Here is a 23,459-nt window from a genome sequence, read left to right on the forward strand (position 1 = left end):
CCTCACTTTTATCCCTACTCACGGGGTCTCAGATGTCAATCAGTTTTGAATGGCTTAGTCCATCAAACCAGCCCACTCTGGCTGTCCACTGAGGAATTTTAATGAACAGAATGGTACCAAGTAAACAGCCCTCTCCGGAGCCATAGGTCTTTCAGGAGTCATAATATGGTGGGTCAACAAGTCTCTCTCCCCTCTCTTATCAGTAGCAGATGTTCCAGTCCCAGTATGTTTTTGTTCCATCTCTTTCTCTCTCATTAGCAGCATGGTAACAGTAACAGTTTGTGATTCTCCGGTGGGGGGGGGGGGAATATGGGCAACTCTGTACCCTTCTGCCCATCAGAGCTGTTCATCCTTCGTAACACATGATATATTGATTTAATATAAAAACAAGATAAACATTACTTACCTTAATGAGACTTTTAACAAATATATTTTGCCTTCTTTTGATTTCTTCCTTTTTCTTAATCACATATTCTTTTTGTAACTCAGACCCAAGCACTAGCTTCAGTCTTCTTTCTAATTCAGTCTGATGTTGTGTTTTATAGTGTCCATTAAGATCATGTCTTCTATGATGAGAGAAAGTGTTTTTACAAACAATGCACAACTATTTTCCTGATGGACCTGCTATAAATAAAAACTCATATTCCCACTGTTTATTGAATTCACGCTTACTATCACTTTCTGCTTTTCTTCTGCTCATTTTCTTTTGCACTGTGATGGGTAACTGTGAATGTAAAAACAAGGCTTAATTTTGGAAAAAGTACAAAACTGCAAATGATCACAAAGGACGTACAAAGCACAACTCCGTAGCGCATGAGTGTCAATTGTAAATTGACTGGCAATAACCTGTGACGCACCACTGGATTAAACAAGTATCAAACGTGTATTGAACAGCTATGGAATGATGGCAGAACAAAAGTCCTTCTTCTCTAGTTTGACTCATTGAACATTACTTTTCTTGAAAATAGATTAATGTGAAAGAAGATAACATTCGCCGAAAGACGTGCATGAAATAATAAAATTGCTAAAAATAATTGCTACGTTTTAGATTTATTCTCAGTAAAACCCATTTCTAGCTCTAAGCTACTTGAATTCCTGTTACAGATTTTTTTTCTACTAATCGGTTTTTGGTTAGTAATTTTTGCATGAGTAGGCTTACTTTTTTATTGTTAAACACAAAGTACATTGCAGATGCTGTGGTCAAATCAACACGTACAAACAAGCTGGATGAACTCAGCAGGTCGGGCAGCATCCATTGAAAGGAGCAGTCAACATTTCGGGCCGAGACCCTTTGTCAGGACAATTTTTTAATTATTAGTACTGGGGCGCATGCGCCATAGATTGGCCATCCCTGCTCTAAGGTGTGCGCACGCACACATCTTTTGCTACTAGTGCACAAATGGAATTTGAACTGTACATAAAAGGTTGTCACTCTCTGCCTCACTGGCATGTTAAATATATTTCATGATTGAACACAATCATAATCAAAATATTGTCACAAGAAGCTGATAAGCAGTGAATACAGAATAGCTTTAGAGATGTTAAATGATGTCTGAAGGACCGGCTGCACTGTGCAAGTCTCTGCAAAGGAGTGTCTTAATGTCAGTTGATATACTTAATTTTGCTCAAGGCAAAATTAACAAGATAAGAAAGCAGGATCTGGGAGACAGTGTGTCCTGGAGTGAGAAATCTAAAAGTTTTGCTAACCAAAGTCATGACAAAAATGTGACAGTAGATACAAATTGGCTGCTGACCTTCTGTTGTGATGGAAAATAACTGCTTCTTTGAGTCTCAACTGTAGAGGCCTGGACACACACAGTTTTAATAATAAGGAATTTATTTACAAGGGGAAGTCGGGTCAACACAAGCAACTACAATATTCTAACAAAGAAATGTTTAGGGTTAACACATGTGGGGAAGGTCGGGTCGGCTGTACAATACACAGAAAGAGGTGTGGGGACAGGGTACAGTTACACATACAAAGAACAAGGGAAAAACATTACGACAGCTATCCCCCTTGACCTTGGATAGTTGCGGCTCCCTTACCAGAAACAACGATAAACCTTCCCAAACATAAATCAATGCACTTACCTTCAATGAGGTGGTCTGTAAGAGAGACCAAGCCAGGCCCATGTCTCATCTTTTATAGCATGGGGCTGGGCGAGATAATCCAATTAAGGTGACCAATAATTTAGGTGTGCATTGATTAGTTGGGTGGGACCAAATGTTGATTGGCATGTAGTGTATCCTCCGACCAGCCAGATGGCAGTGCGTCTGTCATGTGGCCGGTATCTCTAGATACACCTTCGTAAACCCTGTGTTCATTTAGAAAAGGATGAAATACAAGAATGATTTTGATTTTTCCTTGCTTGCAGATTCTGATTTCGATTTTGGCAAAGACCAAGTCAGTGTCTTGTGTGGAAAATATTCAGATTTTCTTGCTGAAAATACTGTCATTGTAAGCTACCGAGATGGTGCCACGTCTGGCAGCCATGTTGCAAACTCCGTTCCAACTGTACAGTATACTGTTAATTTCTGTGATTTCCTTCACATTTCTTGTTCAAGTAGCTGATAGTCACATCAGATATGAAAGACTGACTCTTCTGAACATCAAGAAGACAGCATTTACCCACTACGTGCCCCCTTTTCTACACTGGGAACCCCTGCTTTCGCGAACAATGGAAGGCTCACCAACTACAGTGCTGCTACCGCAGATGCAGTGCCAGAGGCGAGGGAGAAGGGCTGACATCTTGGTGAGGTTGAGATGGCATGCTAATCGGCCGCCGCTCCCTAGCATACACCTGGCTAACGTTCAGTCCCTGGACAATAAGTTATGCAAACTGAGAGCCAGATTTTCCTACCAGCTGGAAACAAAGGGATGTATCATACATTTCAAACTTCGTGGAGACCTGGTTAATGAAGGAGATAACTGGATCACGCCATCGAGCCCTCTGGGCTCTCCCTGTTCTGGGCAGACAGGTCAAAAAACCTCTCTGGGAAGAGTAAAGGAGGTGGGATATTCTTCATGGTCAATAATGCCTGGTGCGACCTCCCCCCCCCCCAGAACATGCCTGCCCTCAAATCAGTTTGTTCCCCGGATCTCTAATATGCGGTGCTGTGTAGACATTTCTGGCTGCCTAGGGAGTTCACGACTATTATTACCACAGCTGTGTATATTCTGCTGTAGGCTGATACTGACCTGGCTCTCAAAGAACTGTACAAGACCATCAGCACTCTGGAAGCTGCACACCCAGAGGCTGCCTTCATCATTGCCAGTGACTTTAATAGAGCATCACTGACTAAGTCTCTCTAAAGTTTTGCCAACACATCCAGGTGAGTACATGGGGAGATAGCATACTCGACCACTGCTACTATCCCTTCCACAATGCTTAGAAAGCACTCCTTCACCCACCTCCCCAATTTGGAAAATCAGATCACTGCTCCATTTTGTTGCGGCCAAAGTACAGGCAGAAGCTGAACAAGAGGCGGCCATAGTTGAAACCGTCCACTGTAGGTCGACCAATTGGCTTCCATGCTACAGGACTGCTTTGATGACATCAACTGGAATGTCTTCAGGTTCACAGATTGGGTCACGAGTTTTATCTGGAAGTGCTTTGAGATGTTGTCCCCCAGAAATCGGTCAGGGACTGTCCAAACCAGAAACCCTGGATCAACAGTTTGTGCAAGCAGCACTTTTTGTGCGACGCAGAGCTTACGTTGCCAGTAATCAGCAGGAACTCAAGAAATGCAGCTATGATCTATGCAAAGTCATCATGACTGCGAAACAACAATACAGGGACAAGATCCATACACAACTCTCCACCAACAACATAAGCAGCTTGTGGAGTTTCCAACATCACTCACTGCCTCTCTCCCAGTTGAGCTAAATCTTTTTTACACTCGATTTGATGTTGCTTACACTGAGCCCCTGGGGAGACCGACAGCTGATGCGACCTGCAGCTTGGTCATCTCTGAGGCTGAAGTATACAGGTTTTTCCAACGAGTGGACAGTCGCAAGGCTGCGGGACCAGATGACATCCCAAGGCGGATACTCAGGATGTGCACAGCACATCTGGCAGGTGTGTTTACAGACATTTTTAATTTCTCCCTCTCCTAGTGTAGAGTGCCCTCCTGCTTCAAAACATCCACCATTGTTCCTGTACTCAAAAATACCAAGGTAACATGTCCTAATGACTGGTATCTTGTCGCACTCACCTCAATAATAAGCAAATACTTTGAGAGGCTGGTCAAGGACTACATCTGCAGCATGCTACCACCCACACTGGACCCCCTGCAATTCGCCTACCAACACAGCCAATCGGCAGATGACTCAATAGTCACACCATCCTTATACATCTGGAGAAGAAGGATGCTTATGTGAGAATGCTGTTCTTGGACTACAGTTCAGCGTTCAACACCATAATTCCCTCCTGGCTTGACAAGAAGCTCAGAGATCTTGGCCTTCACCCTGCCTGGTGTAGCTGGATCCTGGACTTCCTGTCAGATTGCCAGCAGGTGGTAAGAGTGGACACCTTCACCTCTTCCCCTCTGACCTTCAACACAGGTGCCCCTTAGGGATGTGCCCTAAGCCTCTTCTTTTACTCTCTGTATACCCATGACTGTGTCATCACCCACAGCTCCAATCTGGTAATTAAATTTGCTGACGACACTACACTCATTGGCCTAATCTCAAATAATAAAGAGGAAGCCTACAGAGAGGAAGTCATGACCCTGACACAGTGATGTCAAGAAAACAACCTCTCCCTCAACGTCGCAAAAAACAAAGGAGCTGGTTGTGGACTCCAGGAAGAATGGAGACAGGCTAGCCCCTATTGACATCAGTGGATCTGAGGTTGAGAGGGTGAGCAACTTTAAGTTCCTCGGCATAAACATCACTGAGGATCTCACATGGTCTGTACGTACTGGCCGTGTGGTGAAAAAGGCAAGGTGTAACGGAACTGTACTTCCCTCAATCACAAGACTCGGCTAAGAGTGGTGCAGACAGCCCAGCGCATTTGCAGATGTGAACTTCCCACTATTTAGGACATTTACAAAGACAGGTGTGTAAAAAGGGCCCAGAGGATCATTGGGGACCCAAGTCACCCCAACCACAAAGTGTTCCAGCTGCTATCATCCGGGAAACAGTACCGCAGCAAAAAGCTAGGACCAACAGGCTCCGGGACAGCTTCATCCACCAGGCTATAAGACTGCTTAACTCATGCTGACACCACTGTATTTCTATGTTATATTGACTATCCTGTTGTACATACTATTTATTACAAATTACTATAAATTGAACATTGCAGATTTAGATGAAGATGTAATGTAAAGATTTTTACTTATGCATATGAAGGATGTAAGTAATTCAATTTACTGTACAAGAAAAATTTAAATCCAAACTGTTTTTCTGAAATGGTGACATTTGCACTTCAAAATGAAGAGTTTTGTCTCCTTACAAAGTTGATGGACGTTGACAGAACCTTTCTTGCATCTAGTGCTGCCTGTGATGGAGGTTTTGGCGTAATGAATCAAATCAAAATCAAGCTGAGAAACCATTGAGTGACATTTGGATGTGCTGATGAGAATTCAAAGCTATCTGTTGGAAGGAGGATTTATTAGTCTTGACAGAATTTACAAAGAGTGGGTAAATGCCAAAGAGAGGAGGAGAAAAAAATGACTAAGCAACTTAATTATCTTCTTGAACTTTATGTCCCTTCTGTAATTAAGCTACAAAATCTGTACTGTATGCAATTTCCAAATAAAATACCTATCTGAATATTTTATCAGCAAGCTTTGTAATTTTATAAATTTTGTTTGACCACTTCAAGCTACTTTAATAATGTGAAATGATTGATATTATTACATGCTGTCATATAGCATATGAGAAATAAGACTCATTGATGTGTAATATTTTATTTATTTTAAACAATGAAGAACATTTATTATCCTTAGAATTAGATTTACTTCCAGTGCGCACATGTTGTTGTCACTGTGCAAAAAATTGCTCAGCGCAAGATTTTTGCGCCCACTGGTCATTACAAATTATGGGGAACACCCATCAAGAGGTAAAAAGGCAGCTGGTGCAGAGTACCACTGTGGCCCTTCCCCTTAACAAAAGGTATACTGCTTTGGATACTGTTGGGAATGATAATCTAGCAGAGGAAAGTCACAGTGGTAGGATCTCTGGCTCGGTGACTCAAAAGAGGAGGGAGAAGAGGCAAACTGTGGTGATAGGCAATATGTTGGTTAGGGCAACAGAAAGTAGGTTCTGTGCACAAGAGTGAGATTCCCGGAGGGTATATTGCCTCCCGGGTGTCAGGGTCAGGGACATCTCAGATTAAGTCCACAGCATTCTTAAGTGGGAGGATGAGCAAGCAGAGGTCATGGTCCACATCAGTACCAGTGACATAGGTAGGAGGGGTGGCGAGATCCTGCATAGTGCATTTAGGGAGTTAGATGCTTAGTTAAAGGATAGGATCTCCAGGTTGTGATCTGAGGGTTGCTACCCGTGCCATGTGCCAGTGAGGTCAGAGATCATACAGTTTAACATGTAGCTAAGGAGGTGGACCAGGAGGGAGGACTTAAGATTTTTGGATCACTGGGCTCCCTTCCAGGTAAAGTGGGACCTGGAAAGAAGGGACAGTTTGCACCTGAATTGGAGGAGGACTAATATCCTAGCAGGAAGGTTTGCTTGTGTTGCACAATTGGGGGGTGCGGTTAAATGGGTTGAAGGGGGTTGGGAACCTGAGCGCCAGAACAGATGGTGGATTGGTTGTGGAGAAAATGTTGTTAAGCCTACATATAAAGTCAGGAATCTAAAGGTTGAGTATGGTGGGACTAATGTTCTGAGCTGTGAATATTTTAATGCAAGGAGTATTGTAGGAAAGGCAGATGATCTTAGGGCATGGATCAGCGGGTGGAATTGTGGCAGTGTGTCCATTAGTCAGACTTTGTTGTAGGCAGGGTAGGACTGGCAGCTCAGTGTTCTGGGGCTTCATTGATAGAGTGGGAGAGATCAAAGGTAGGATAGTGGGTGGCACTACTAGTCAGGGAAAATGTCATGGTACTGCTCAATTGGGACAAATTGACGAGTGAGGCATTACGGGTAGAACTGAGGAATAAGAAAGTATAACCACATTATTGGAATTTTATTATAGACCAGCCAACAGTTCATGGGATTTAGAGGAGCAAATATGTAGAGAGATCACAGTCTGTTGCAAGAAGCATAAGGTTATGATAGTAGGCAATTTTAACTTTCCACATATGGACCGGGATTCCCATACTGTAAAATGGGTGGATGAGAAAGAGTTTGTTAAATGTGTTGAGGAAAGTTTTCTTAATCAATACATAGAAGCCCCAGCTAGGGAGAATGTGTACAATACTAGATCTACTCCTAGGGAATGAGACAGGGCAGGTAACAGAACTTTATATAGGGAACCAATTTGCACCCGGTGATCATAATAACATTAGCTTCAGAGTAATTATGGAAAAGGATAATGGATTGAGGTTTTAAATTGAAGAAAGGCTAGTTTTGATGGTATCAGAAAGCAGGCAAATGTGGAATGATGCAGGTTGTTAGTAATGATAGTCATCGTTATGAATGATAGTAATCAGTAGGCAGCATGGCACACGGCAGCAGTGGCCTTTCGGATCTGGTGCTACTTTAGTTTTTTCATTTAATTTTAAGGCACGATTAGGGTTTAGGGCAATGGATAACAGAGTGACTATCTACCATCGCCAGATACTGCTACAATACAGTACAGAGATCGCTCAAAAACAAACCTTCATGAAAATCTGCTGGTTAGATTGCACGACCTCGGCTTGCTGAGGGAATCGGGCCTGCAGTTCTGGAGTCGCCTGATGCTGGTGGCTGGAGTTGGGGACGTCGTAAGCGGTGTGCGAGGAAGTGGAAGGGTGGCGAGCCGGCAGGAGTCCGTGCCAGGAAAAAAATAAGCCCTAGCTGGTCGGCTCTCCCATCCACTCTGCTCTCCAATGGACATTAAATTGGACTACAAAATACTCGGAGGGAGTACAGAAACGGACAGAATCCTGGATGCCACCATTCAGCTGTTTATTTACATAACAGAATTTCCCCTAAGCCATTGGACTACCAACCTACTGCCCTCTGCTGTGCCTATTGTCTTGTTTATTATTTATTGTAATGCCTGCACTGTTCTGTGTACTTTATACAGTCCTGGGTAGGTCTGTAGTCTAGTGTAGTTCTTGTGTTGGTTTACGTAGTTCAGTGTAGTTTCTGTATTGTTCATGTAGCACCATGGCCCTGAAAAACGTCGTCTGGTTTTTACTGTGTACTGTACCAGCAGTTATGGTCGAAATGACAATAAAAAGTGACGACTTGTTTTCTGGCAATGGTGTACTTGATAAGTGGGAGGCCTTCAAAAGTGAAATTCTGAGAGTACAGAGTTTGTATGCTCCCATCAGAGTAAAAAGTAAGGAGAACTGGTCTAGGGAACCTTGGTTTAAAAGAGATATTGAGGCTCTGATTAAGAGAAAGAAGGAGGTGCATAGCAGGTGGAGGCAGGCAGGAACAAATGAGATACTTGAGTATAAGAAATGCAGGAGAACAATTAAGGAAATCAGAAGAGCTAAAAGCAAGCATGAGATTTTTCTAGCAGATAAGGTAAAGGAGAATTCTAAGGTCTTCTACAGATATATTAAGAGCAAAAGGATAGCAAGGGACAAAACTGGTCCTCTGGAAGATCAGAGCGTAACACTGGATAACAGTTTTTTCCAAAGTGTTGCTTCTTCAGAATGTTGTTTTTCTTTAGATAGACCACTTGAAGCTGAACACAAGTATAATTTCAGACTACTTGTATTATGTAGGAATTTGGAGAAACAAGAAATTAACTTTTATTGAATGTAATGTGTTTACTTGCATAACATTGCTGATGCTTTGCAATAGTTCAAGTGAGTTAAAATATTTTGTTGATGATTTTTGTTTGTGGGCTCTATACAGATTACAGCAGAGGAGGTGTCTGCTCTCTTGAGGCAAATTACAGTGTATAAATCCCCAGGGCCTGACAAGGTGTTCCCTTGCAGGGGCCCTAGGAGAGATATTTAAAGCATCCTTAACCATGGGTAAGGTATCAGAGGATAGCTAATGTTCAAGAAAAGCTCTAAGAATAAGCCAGAAAATTGTAGGCCGGTGAGCCTGATATCAGTAATGGGAAAGTTATTAGAAGGTATTCTAAGCAACCGAATATATAAGAGTTCGGATAGACAGGGACTGCTTAAGGATAGTCAACGGTCTGGATGATAATGTTGTAAACTGAATCAGCATATTTGTGGATAGCTGCAAGATTGTGGGTGTAGTGTACAGCAAGGAAGATTATCAAAGCTTGCAGTAGTATCTGGGCCAGCTAGAAAAATGGGCTGCAAAATGGCAGGTGGTATTTAGTGCAGACAAGTGTGTGATGTTACACTTTGGCAGAACCAACCGTCTTACACGGAGAGCTGTAGGGCACTGAGGAGTGTGGAAGAACAAAGGGATCTGGGAATATAGGCCCATAATTCATTGAAAGTGACATTCCTGGTAGGCAGGGTCATAAATAAAGCTGGATATTTAACACTGTATTTAATGTTTTTAATGTTCAAGGTAAAATTTGGAGGCACTAGGTTATCTGTTTAATGGACACGTGCAGTTAAATGTTCGTGGCATTATATTTTTTGTGGAATTCTTCACAAGCAAGCATGAAACTACAAGCATGGAACATTTCATACCATCATAATCCTGTTTTCAATTTTTCTTTACTTTTTTTATGATAACAGATGAGTCATCTATGTAAAGACAGGTAGTTAATGTTCTACTGAAAGGTCCTTAATTCAGTGTTTTCTCTAGTAAACATTTTTAGCCATGGAAATGGTAACATTCCTGCTTCTGGAGTGCTGAAATTGAAAGATAGATTTGAAAGATATTTGAATGTTACACACATTTTTATTTTTGAATTAAAATACAAACAGATGAAGCAAATATTCTATATTTAAGTAACTAGAAAACAACAATGATGACTAGTAAAGTTCAATAGCTCTTAAGATTCAGCTACCTGTTCCAACCTGCTTCAGGTTGGTATTTATGATTGAAGTTATTTTGTTTTGTTTTATTAAAGAGTAAAATACTTTGTTTTTATTCTTTTTTGTATTATTCAAATAATACTTCCATTACAAAAAATAGTATTTTTTCAAGGAAACCAGTTGTGTACTTGTTCCATTAATGTTTTCTTTTAATGCTTGCAGATGTAGCTAGTGAAAAGCAAAGAAGACTTTTATATAATTTGGAGATGGAACAAATGGCTAAAACTGCTAAGGCTCTCATGGAGGCTGTTAGTCATGTACAGGCGCCTTTCACTAGTGCTACGCATCTGGATCATGTTAGGCCAATGTTTAAAGTAAGTTATTTACTGGCACATGTGTTTTGCTATTTGTAATAAATTCAACATTATATAAATTATTTCTCTTCCATCATTTGTCTGTAAGTCAATGCTCTTTCACTCACTTATTTTTTTTCTTCCCCCCATCCTTCCTTACCAGAGTTTTAGAACTGGCCATTTTTGCCTGTCATCATTTTGTCTTGGCTTTTCATTTTCTATTTGTATAACTCAGCCATTAGTGCATTACACTGACAAATAAGCATAATCTCATCCTAATTATCACCATGTTGAGATCATCATTCAATTCATCTCCTTCTCTGCTACTGAAAGCTAACATTTTATCCCTTTTCTAATTGTGATGAAGTATCCTGGATCTGAAACTGTTCACTGTTCCTCTTTTCAAAGATTCTGTTATTATATGGAACGGGTGCTGAGATAGTTATGTCTTAAAAGCTCAGTGCATTTGCTTGATGGCTACAGACTACTGTTCTTTAGTTAAAGATTTTTAAAAGGTTTTGTTTCGTTTTGTAGCTGGCTTGGACACCCTTTTTGGCAGCTTTCAGTGTGGGTTTACAAGACTGTGATGATACCGAGGTTGCCTTTCTTTGCCTGGAGGGCATACGCTGTGCCATCCGTACAGCTTGTATCTTCAATATTCAGGTAATGAAAGCTGCTTTGTATAAATTAGATGTAATTTTTAAGTATGGCAGTTTTGTCATTGGGCAAGTAATCAGGATGCCTGAACTAATGATGTAGAGACAATATTGAATCCCATCTCAACAGTCTGGAAAAGTAAAAACTGAAGCTAATAATTAAAGTGACCACAAAACTAATGGAGTTGTGCAAAAATCTGTGAAAGCCACTTATGTCTTATAGAAGGTAAACCTCTTCAAACCTGAAATAGTAATGCATAGCATTGCCATTTACTGAAGTGCTGTCTGAAATGGCCCTCATGCCACTTGCTACAAAGGCAGTGAGGATGGGCAAATTATATAGGCTTTGCCAGTGGTGTCTATATTTTTAAAACATTTATGGTACTTTCTAAATCACGAAGAATTTGTATTGAATTGGATGCAAAAGCATTTTATATATTATGATATTGCTATTGGGCCATATTTAGAGTTGTAGAGTATTATAGCAGGGAAACAGACCCTCGAAAGGGTTTGGCCCATAACCCTGAAAACCTATTCCCTCTATGTACCTATCCAAATGCCTCTTAAATGTTGGAATCGTACTCACCTCGATCATTTCCTCTAGCAGTTCATTCCGGGTACTCGCCACCTGCACCTGCTGTATAAAGAAATTATCTCTCGGGTCTCTTAAATCTCTCTCCTCATCCCTTGTATCTGTGCACTCTAGTTTTGGACTCCCCAACCCTGGGAAAAAGACCATGACTGTACACCTTATCCAAAGCCCTCATAATTTTGTAAACTTTCATTAAGTCACCCATCATTTACCTGCACTCCAGAGAATAAAGATCCAGTGTGGCCAACCTCTCTCTAATTCAGGCCCTCTAGTTCTGGTAGCATCCTCGTGAATCTCTGCTCTACCCTGTCTTTCTTATAACAAGATGCCCAAAACTATACACAATACAACAAGTGTGGCCTCACGAATGACTTGCATAATTGCAACATTATGTCCCTACTCCTAAACTCGATGCCCTGATAAATGAAGCTAAAAACATTCTTCACTATACAAGTGCACCCCGCTTTTCGAACATTCGATTTACGACAACTCGCTGTTACGAAAGACTTACATTAGTACCTGTTTTCACTAACCAAAGAGGATTTTGCTTTTACGAAATAAAGACGCCCTTTTAGACGTGTATTTACCCCGAGAAAGACTACAATGACCGTGAAGCCTTGTGCGGGCAGTTGTTTGCGCATGTGTGTATACGCGTGCGTACGTATGCGTGTACATGCAGATTTTTTTTCTCCAAATCAATTTTGGTTCACTGCCTTCCCAAGTTTGATAAGTGAAACTACACCATACCTACAATATTTCTACTTTATATAGTGTGTAAATTTATTATATAATTCCTGCTTTTACTATATGTTAGTGTTATTTTAGGTTTTATGTGTTATTTGCTTTGATTTGGTAGGTTATTTTTTTGGGTCTGGGAACGCTCAAAAAACTTTTACCATATAAATTAATGGTAATTGCTTCTTCGTTTTACGACATTTCGGATTACAAACAGTTTCATAGGAATGCTCTGCATTAGGATTGCGGGGGAAACCTACTTACATGGCTGCTTTCAGCAAACTATGACCTTTTGCTCTCAGGTCACTCTGTTCCATACACTGCCATTCTCTGTACAAGTTTTACCATGGCATGACTGTCTAAATGCAGTACCTCACTTATCTTAGTTGAAATCTGTTTGCCATTGTTCAGCCCATCTCCCCAACAGATCTAGATCTCTCTGCAAATCATTGTAATCTGCTTCACTATCTGTGAGACCTCTAATTTAGTATCAAATAGCAAACTTGCTGATCATGCCATATACATCCCTATATAAATCATTTATATAATAATGAATAACAGAGGTCTCAGCTCTGATGCCTGGAGCACTCCACTAGTCACAGGCCTCTAGTTGGCAGCAGCTTTTTTAAAATTACCTGTTTCAGTAGTGTTTATAACAGATTTTGTTTAATGTTTTTTAATTTTAAAATCCTTTGAATTTTTAAACATTTAAAAATTTCCATACACTTAAAAACTTTGTAACTGGGGTAATAAACGTAATGAATGGTCTCGGCCCAAAACATTGACTGTTTATTCCTTTCCATAGATGCTGCCTGACCTGCTGAATTCCTTCAGAATTTTACATGTGTTACTCTAAATTCCCCAGCCAAGGAAACATCCTTCCTGTATCCAGCCAGTTAAATCCCATAAGAATTTTGTAAATTTCAAAGAGATCATGTTCCAAACTCAGGAATATTGTCCCACTCTATTCAATCACTTCTCATAGAACAAGATCTGTTATGCTTCTGAGAAACTTCTGATACACCTTTTATCATTTTGGTCCCCTTTTTAGCTAAGGGGACCAAAATTGTACTTAGTAGTCCAGATATGGTCTCACCAAGGCCTTATATAATTGTGAAAGATCATAAAGAAATTGTCATTTCAGAGCAAAATTCACACTGAAATTAAGCATTGGTGCAAGGAAATAGCACTGAGATCAGCCTTAGTCTTATTGAAAGGTGGAGCAGGCATGTGGGGCCAAATGACCTACCTCTAGATGTAGATCTTACTTCCTTAGCTTAAAATAAGCATTGATACCGATGAAGGGTCTTGGCCCGTAACGTCAACCATTTACTGTTTTCCATAGATGCTGCCTGACCTGCTGAGCTCCTCCAGCATTTTGTGTGTGTTGCTTTGGATTTCTAGAATCTGCAGACATCGTCATGTTATTGACACCACATAGTAATATTTAAAACAAGTTTTATGTATTTTATGTTAAAATTAATATTTTGATTACAATTATTTTGTTAACAGCTTGAAAGAGATGCCTATGTGCAGGCCCTTGCACGATTTACTTTATTAACAGCAAGTTCTGGTATCACTGAAATGAAACAAAAAAACATTGATACTATCAAAACTCTCATCACTGTGGCTCACACAGATGGCAACTATCTTGGGACCTCCTGGCATGAGGTACAGGATCTTTTTGATCATCTTATTCATTATGAGCATAATGACTGTTCTTCCCTAAAAACCAAAGAACTGCATAGTTTTATTGAGATGTGAAGTAAAATTTTCTTAGAATTGTTAAACTTTAGTCATATTTACTAAATAATGTGGCCATTTTAAATGAACCATGGAAAACATTTTGTATCAAAAATTGGTTCTTCAATGTTTCCAAAGCTTGAAGTGCTACTGCTGTCTAATTACTGTGAGGAGTAATAAATTCAGCTGTTATCATGTATTCCTTCAATTGTTAAGGGCCAGTAATTAACCATTAACATTCCTCCAACTGTGTATTATCTGATTATGTTAAAGTTATGACAAGTACCTTAGACCAAAATTCTGATTCATCTCATTTGTTAAGCTGCTTAAAACTTCTAAAGAGCACACTGAGTGCAATGCATGTTATATTTTATTCTTTCTTGCATGATCTGTCTCATACAAGGAATTATAGAATATAGGTCTATTAATTCCTTGAAAGTGGCGTCGCAGGTTGATAAGCTCGTATGCAAAGCTTTTGGCACATTGGCCTTCAGAAACCGAAGTATTGAGCACAGGAGTTGGGATTTTATGTTGAAGTTGAACGAGGCATTGCTGAGACTTAATTCAGAGTATTAAGTGCAGTTTTGGTCACCTATCAACAGAAAAATTGTCAATAGGAGTATTGAGGAAATTTACAAGGATTTTGCCAGGACTTGAGGACCTGAGGTATAAGGAAAAGTTAGGACTTTATTTCTTGGAATGTAGAAGATTGAGGGGAGATTTGGTAGAGGTATACAAAATTATGAGGGGTATAAATATGGTAAATGCCAGCTTTTTCCACTGAGGCTGGGTAAAATGACTACAAGAGGTCGTGGGTTAAGGGTGAAAGGTGAGATGCTTAAGGGAACATGAGGGGAAACTTCTTCACTCAGAAGGTGGTGACAGTGAGGAACGAGCTGCCAGTGGAAGTGGTGGATGCAGATTCGATATCAAATTTAAGTAAAATTTGTATGGGTACATGGGTGTGGGGACAGGGAAAGAATGATAGGGTACACGAACCATGGTGTACAAAGGCTGTTGAAAATGTAGTTAAGAAGAAAAGTTTACGAAAGGTTCAAAACAACTAGGTAGTGATAAAGATCTAGAAGATTATAAAACTGGCAGGAAGGAGCTTAAGAATGAAATTAGGAGAGCCAGAGGGGCCATGAGAAGGCCTTGGCGAGCAGGATTAAGGAAAACCCCAAGGTATTCTACAGGTACGTGAAGGACAAGAGGGTAAGACGTGAGAGAATAGGACCAGTCAAGTGTGACAGTGGAAAAGCGTGTATGGAACCAAAGGAGGTTGTGTAGGTACTTAATGAATACTTTGCTTCAGTATTGCCTATGGAAAGGATCTTGGCGATTGTAGAGATGACTTACAGCGGATTGAAAAGCTTGAGCATACAGACATTAAGAAAGAGGATGTGCTGAGGCTTTTGGAAAGCATCAAGTTGGATAAGTCTCTGGGACCAGATTAGGTGTATCCCAGGCTACTGTGGGAGGCGAGGAAGGAGATTGCTGAGCTTTGCATTATCAGTGGGGTTGGGAGAGGTTCCAGAGGATTGGAGGGTTGCAGATATTGTTCCCTTATTCAAGAAACGGAGTAGAGATTGCCCAAGAAATTACAGACAAGTGAGTCTTACTTCAGTGGTTGGTAAGTTGATGGAAAAGATCCTGAGAGGCAGTATTTATGAACATTTGGAGAGGCATAATATGATTACGAATAGTCAGCATGGCCTTGTAAAAGGCAGGTTGTGCCTTATGAGCCTGATTGAATTTTTTGAGGATGTGACTAAACACATTGATGAAGGTAGAGCAGTAGATGTAGTGTGTATGGATTTCAGCAAGGTACCCCATGCAAGGCTAAATGAGAAAGTAAGGAGGCATGGGAATCAAGGGGACCTTGCTTTGTGGATCCAGAATTGGCTTGCTCACAGAAGGCAAAGAGTGGTTGTAGACAAGTCATATTCTGCATGGAAGTGGTGTGCCTCAGGGATCTGTTCTGGAACCCCTTCTCTTCGTGATTTTTATAAATGACCAGGATGAGGAAGTGGAGGGATTGGTTGGTAAGTTTGCTGATGACACAAAGTTGAGGGTGTTATGGATAGTGTGGAGGGCTGTCAGAGGTTACAGCAGGACATCGATAGGATGCAAAACTGGGTCGAGCAGTGGCAGATGGAATTCAACCCAGGTAAGTGTGAGCTGGTACATTTTAGTAGGTCAATTATGATGGCAGAATATAGTATTAATGGTAAGACAGTGTGGAAGATCAGAGGGATCTTGGGGTCCGAGCCCATAGGACACTCAAAGCTGCTGTGCAGGTTGACCCTGTGGTTAAGAAGGCATACGGTGCATTGGCCTTCATCAACCGTGGGATTGAGTTTAAGAGCTGCGAGGTAATGTTACAGCTGTATAGGACCCTAGTCAGACTCCACTTGGAGCACTGTGCTCAGTTCTGGTCACTGAGTCATAGATTTATTGAGTAATATACTATGGAAACAAGCCATATTGTCCAACTCATCCTTGCTAACCTTGGTGCTCACCAAACTAGTCCTATTTGTCAGCATTTGGCCCATATCGCTCTGAACTCTTCCTATCCATGTACTTATCCATGTTGTTAATGTACCTACCTTAAATATTTTCTTTTTCTCTGTATATGCACTACCCTCTGCATGAAGAGGGTCTTTAAATCCCTTTTAGATCTTTCACCATTAGCCTATGCGCTCTAATTTTAAGTTCAATTCCCTGTTTTGGAAAAAAGATTACTTTCACCCTGTCTACGCCCCTTTTAATTCTGTACACTTCTATATGGTCACCCTTCAGTCTCTTACAGTTCTAGGAATTAAATCCTAGCCTACCAACCTCTCCCCATAACTCAGGTCCTCAAGTCATGACAGTACCTTTGTAAATCTTCACTGCACTCTTGCTAGTCTAATGATATCTTTCTTACAGTATTGCAAAAAAATCTTTACATAGGACTTTACAAAGTGTGGTCTCACCAATTCCTGTAATCAGTGCCCTGACTGATAATGACCAGTGGGTCATACACTTATGCATGCTGTCTGTTTCTGATGCCACTATCAGTGAACTCTGTACATCTGCTCCTTGGTCCCTTTGTTCCACAATATTCCCCAGGGCTCAACCATTTAGTATGCAAGTTGTATCCTGGTTTGACTTCCCAAAATGCAACACTTTTCCAAATTGAAATCTATTTGCCAGTTCACAGCCTACTTACCTAGCTGATCAAGATCCCCTTGCAATTTTTGATAATCTTTGCCTCTGATACCACTTATTTTAATATCATCCACAAACTTAATAACCATGCCTTGTATATGCAAATCATTGATATAATTAATGAACATCAACGTTCCCGGCACCGACTTGTGTAACACGCCACCAATCACAGGCCTCTGCTCCTAGAAACAACCTTCAGCCATCACTCTTTGCTTCCTACCTTTGAGGTAACAAAGGTAGATTATGAGTTTAATTTGCTATCACTTCCTGGATTCCATGCAATCCATCCTTTCAAATAGACAGCCATGCAGGACCTTGTCACGCATTTAAATATTTTAAAATACAATGAACTACAGATATACAGTGGATTCTGGTTAATTGGGACACATTGGGACCTGTACATTTTGGCCCAATTAAGCAGCTTCCCCAATTATGCCCTGATTTCATGGAAATAGTTAAAAGAGTACTAAAACAAAAAAAAACAAAAATGAATAATTATTGACAGAATTCATCCGGTGTACCTGTGAACTAAATCAGTGCAGATATTGGACTGCCTTCATAAAATGCTATTAACAATTGCATCCTCCAAATCTTCATTTTCATAGCAACATCAAAATGATTGTTGATACCTTCAAATTCTTCTTAGTTCTGTTACGTACCCCGTAACTGGGTCACTTAGCAGCAAAGATAGAGAGGTCCGTTGAAGTCTGATGGTACTATTTTTAACAGTATTTATTGATAGAAATACACAAAAATAATAACAATGCAAACACACAGATAATATACATCGTCAATACTAAACCTAAAAGCGCGGGTATAATAATAATAATCAATAAAGCTGTGTCGTTGTCTAGGGGATAATGAATTGTCCGATGGAAATATATAGTTCGTTCAGTTCATACAGGCTGCCGCCGTTGGGGACCCTGTGTGGCAATTGTTGGAGAGAGAGAGACGGGTTAAAACTTGCCCATTCCATTTATGATGTCAATCCTTCGAGAGTCGTTGAGAGTTGAGTTCCCCGTTGGTAGCTAAAAACCGTTTTTCCGAGGCAAAGGTCACCAATTCCGGGCAAATGGAAGCGGACGCACGTGGCCTTCCACCGGCTTTCGCTATTCCGGGATCGCTAGCGTTTCTTCTGGTGCGTCTGAGGGGCTGTTCCCACAGACCCTCTTTTTATCCTGACTCACAGGGTCTCAGGTGTCAATCAGGTTGGGGATGATGCAATCCCTCCACCAACCTCCTCCTTGGTTCATTGCCTGGGGCTTTGATTGCATCGTACAGGATGCAATACACAAATCTGTCTCCAAGAGACAATAGCCGGTATCAATGGGTCCGCCTTTCGGAGGCCAGGACACATTCTAACCCTTTTGTGGATTCTGCATGTCTTTCTCTCATTTCCTGTGTCTCCTGAATTGACTCAATAGTGATCTTGCGATTCTCACAAAGGAGGGGGCTTCCCCCACACCCTTCGGCCCCTCAGAGCTGTGGTACGTTCATAACAGTTCCTAACTTACTGAAGTAGTGAAATGGTTTCATTTTCCCTCCCGGCCGTTTCTGGCACCTCCAAGCCTGAATGCTTGAATTTGCAGTGAAAAAAACAGTTCAGAATTCTACTGCTTACTTCTATCCAACTGGCAGTGACAAAAGTCACCACTTCTTGAAAACGAAAACACACCCCCCCCCCCACTACCACCCCCCCAATACTATTTAAAACCATCTGTTCTAACCATGGTGTAGCATCTAGCAGCCACACAAGTGCAAGCAGCTGATACTTGTTAGAACCTGTTCAGCAACCTTGTCTCCTGCCCCAATAAAGTGACATAGTGCTCAAATAAACAAATGGACCCCCGGTAATTTTCTCAATTAATTTTTGTTCTTTTAAAAGTTGTCCCAAATAAGCAGCTGCCCCAATTAACTGGAATACAGTGTAATTTCATGCAGTATACTTGATATTTCAATTTCTACCTTAATTGCATGTGTAAATCTTAAAACAAAATATTATAAAAAAAACATGATTTAACCAATTTGCTGATACTACATTTGCTAGATATTTAAGGTTGTGTTGAACAGAAACTCGATAATAGCAGGTTTCAAATAAAAAGAAATTATTGCCACGAAAATTGCTGGACCTATGGGGGAGGTTTCTTTGGAGGCCATGTCAAATGTGCTTTGCTGTTGATTGCATGTCAAACCCATGATCTTCAGAAACAGGGGTCATGTTTTTTTCACTTGATTGGTAATTAAAGATGATTTCATAGGACAAGTATTGATTGACTTGCCTTTAACCCAGATAAGTGTGAGGTGATTCGTTTTGGTAGGTCAGATATGATGGCAGAACATAGTATTAATGGTAAGACTCTTGTCAGTGTGGAGGATCTGAGGGAACTTGAGGCCCGAGTCCATAGGACACTCAAAGCAGCTGCGCAGGTTAACTCTGTGGTTAAGAAGGCGTATGGTGTATTGGCCTTTATCAATTGTGGAATTGAATTTAGGAGCCGAGATGTAATGTTGCAGCTAAATAGGACCCTGGTCAGACCCCACTTGGAGTAGTATGTTCAGTTCTGGTTGTCTCACTATAGGAAGGATGTGGAAACCATAGAAAGCGTGCAGAGGAGATTTACAAGGATGTTGCCTGGATTGGGGAGCATGCCTTATGAAAACAGGTTGAGTGAACTTGGCCTTTTCTCCTTGGAGCGACGGAGGATGAGAGGTGACCTGATAGAGGTGTATAAGATGATGAGAAGCATTGATCATGTGGATAGTCAGAGGCTTTTTCCCAGGGCTGAAATGACTAACATGAGAAGGTATAGTTTTAAGGTGCTTGGAAGTAGGTACACAGGAGATGTCAGAGGTAAGTTTTTCTTATGCAGAGAGTGGTGAGTGCGTGGAATGGGCTGCCGGCGACGGTGGTGGAGGCAGATACGATAGGGCCTTTTAAGAGACTCCTGGATAGGTACGTGGAGCTTAGAAAAATAGAGGGCTATCAGTAACCTTAAGTAATTTCTAAGTAAGTACATGTTCAGCACAGCATTGAGGGCTGAAGGGTCTGTATTGTGCTGTAAGTTTTCTATGTTTCTATGTTTAATTGTTCAAGGATATTTGACAACCTGCAAGCAATGCCATGTTTTCAAATTTTAGCTCCATTTATGTTCTTAAGTCGCAGTTCTTATTCTATACTTCGAATATGCATTTATATCTCTCCAAGACATTTTAGTAAAAACAGGCTAAGGTTGAAGTGCTTCATAGTTGGCAAACTTTCTGTAATTTTAAATGATTTCTTTCATTTTGATTGTTATATGTTTTCTTTTATCTTTACATCTTTACAGATTTTAAAATGTATTAGTCAGTTGGAACTGGCTCAGTTAATAGGTACAGGAGTAAAAGCACGTTACATTTCTGGAACAGTTCGAGGCAGAGAAGGATCTGTTTCTGGAGCCAGAGATCAAGCTGCTGATGAATTTCTGGGCCTTGGATTGGGTAAGTTTGTGTTGCCACACAGGAGTCTCTGAGAACCAGTAAACCAAGCTAGAAGTTAGGGAGTTCAAGTTAATCTTTATATCACATTTCATCTTGAATTAAGAGAGGAAACCTGCCATTCAGGTGATTTGGTTTCTATAATTTCTCAACTTGTGGCAAAGTACTTTGTTTTCTGAAGTATTAACAAATTTCAACCAATTTTTTAATTCAGAGTGGCTTCAGTGGAGGCTGACAAAATCAGTTTTCATTGTTATTATTCATGATATCAGGTATATCAGGTATGTTTAATCATATCTTATGTTTATAGTTCCCTGCAGTTTAATAGTATTCAAGTATCAAATGTTTTATTTTGTAAAGGTAGCAGTGAAAAATTAGCACATAGCTGTTTCTTTCTTTGCTACTCAGGCACATTGGTTGGTGGGACTGTGGACCGAAAGCAGATAGCCAGCATCCAGGAATCCATTGGTGAGACAAGCTCTCAGAGTGTTGTTGTAGCAGTAGACAGGTAAGATTGATTTTAGTGTGAAAGTTAAATGATTTGTGGATCATTTGCCACATTTCACCTACTCAGCTTCACTTTCTCGGTCACTTAAAATCTGATAATTCAGCTCCTTTGCAAGATATTACAGGACCCTTGTCCAATATGTTAATGTACTAAGCAAATTGTACAGTCACCCAGGAAAATCAGTGACAAAGCTGGCAGAGTTGCTGCTTCAGTTCCAGTAATTTCAGTTCAGTCCTGACTTTGGTTGCTGTCTAGATGGTGTTTAAATATATTCACTGTAATTTCATAGGTTTCCTCTGGGTGATTTGATTTCCACCCTGCGGACTGGTAGGTTAATTGACTGCTGTAAGTTTTAAATGTATAGGTGGATGATAGAATCAGTCAGAAGCTGAAAGGAGTGTGGGGAGAATGAAAATGGGATTCAGCAGGCTAAGGGACTATTTCTCATGCTTAATGGCTCTGTGGCTCAGAAACAAATCCACTTGCATGATACATCTAGACTGTACATATAGTATCTCCTTTATGAATGCCTTCAGTTGCTTTTGTTTGATTTATCTGTCAATATTTTTACTAGTCCAATCATACAAAAAATTCTTTTCACTACTCCTGCTGAATGTTTTCATATTTGATTTTTTTTTGTACCTTTCTATTGCCATTCTAAACCATATTACTTTGTGATCACTGGTCTTACCACAGACATTGTTCATTTGCTCCCAGAGCAAGAGTTGGCATTTCTCTGCTTATCATTGGGTTGAAAATGCACTTTGGTGGAAATTCATACTCTGCTTCATGCACTAAACAAACCACATAATAGAGTTCTGAAAGAGGTGGATGAAGAGATCGTGGAGACATTAGTAATGATCTTTCAAGAGTGGTTAGATTCTGAAATGGTTCCAGTAGACTGGAAAATTGCAAAAAGTCATTCGATTCTTCAAGAAGGAACGAGAGGCAGAATAAAGGAAACTAAAGACCAGTTAGTCTGACAACAATGGTTGGGAAGATGTTGGAGTCGATTATTAAGGATGAGGTCTCAAGGTACTTGGAGGTACATGAGAAAATAAGCCATATTCAGCATGCTTTCCTCAAAGGAAAATCTTGCCTAACCAATCTGTTGGAATTCTTTGAAGTAGTAACAAGCAGGATAGACAAAGGAGAATTGGTTGATGTTGTATACTTGGATTATCAGAAGGCCTTTGACAAGGTGCCAAACATGAGGCTGCTTAACAAACAACAAGCCCAGGGTATTACAGGAAAGATTCTGGCATGGATAAAGCACTAGCTGATTGGCAGGAGGCAAAGAGTGGGAATAAAGAAAGCCTTTTCTGAATAAAGGGTTGCCTGTGACTGACTAGTGGTGTTGCACAGTGGTCAGTGTTGGGACCGATTCTTTTTACATTATATGCCAGTGATTTGGATGATGGAATTAATGGCTTTTTTGCAAAGTTTGCAGATGATATGAAGATAGGTGGAGGGGCAGGTAGTTTTGAGGAAGTAGATGGGCTACAGAAGGACTTAGATTAGGAAAATGGGCAAATAAGTGGCAGATGGGAATACAGTGTCAGAACGTCTATGGTCATGCACTTCGGTCGAAATGAAAGGTGTTGACTATTTTCTAAATGGAGAGGAGATACAAAAAACTGAGGTGCAAAGGGACTTGGGATTCCTTGTGCAGGATTCCTTGAAGGTTAATTAGCAGGTTGAGTCTGTGGTGAGGAAGACAAATACAATGTTAGTATCTATTCCAAGAGGGCTAGAATATAAAAAGAAGGTTGTAATGTTGAGACTTTGTAAAGCACTGGTGATGCCAGGTTTGGGCCCCTCATCTTAGAAAGAATGTGCTGAATTCTTTGCCACAGACAGCTATGGAGGCTGTTTTATGTATGCTTAAGGCAGAGGTTGATAGGTTCTTAATTGGCCAGGGTATGAAGGGATGCGGGAAGAAGACAGGAGACTGGGGCTGAGAGAAAAAATTGGATCACCCATGATGAAATGGCAGAATACACTCATTGGGCCAAATGGCCTAATTCTGCTCCTATATCTTAGAACCATAGAACATTACAGCACAGAAACAGGCCTTTTGGCTCTTCTTGGCTGTGCTGAACCATTTTTCTGCCTAGTCCCACTGACCTGCACCTGGACCATATCCCTCCATA

The 23,459-nt window shown here is 40.6% G+C and overlaps 1 protein-coding gene across 5 annotated transcripts in view; it reads left to right on the forward strand.

The window, feature by feature from the left end:
• arfgef1 (ADP-ribosylation factor guanine nucleotide-exchange factor 1 (brefeldin A-inhibited)) overlaps positions 1-23,459 on the forward strand; it is a 192,857-nt gene that overhangs the window by 128,396 nt on the left and 41,002 nt on the right. For all 5 annotated transcript variants that reach the window (XM_073041032.1, XM_073041023.1, XM_073041041.1 and 2 more), the window contains 5 exons: positions 10,255-10,406; positions 10,920-11,048; positions 13,881-14,039; positions 20,651-20,801; positions 21,207-21,306. In XM_073041032.1, coding sequence (XP_072897133.1) covers positions 10,255-10,406; positions 10,920-11,048; positions 13,881-14,039; positions 20,651-20,801; positions 21,207-21,306 — 691 coding nt within the window. The remainder of the gene's footprint in view (positions 1-10,254; positions 10,407-10,919; positions 11,049-13,880; positions 14,040-20,650; positions 20,802-21,206; positions 21,307-23,459) is intronic.

The sequence above is a fragment of the Hemitrygon akajei genome, chromosome 1, assembly GCF_048418815.1.
Source record: "Hemitrygon akajei chromosome 1, sHemAka1.3, whole genome shotgun sequence".
Classification (NCBI taxonomy): domain Eukaryota; kingdom Metazoa; phylum Chordata; class Chondrichthyes; order Myliobatiformes; family Dasyatidae; genus Hemitrygon; species Hemitrygon akajei.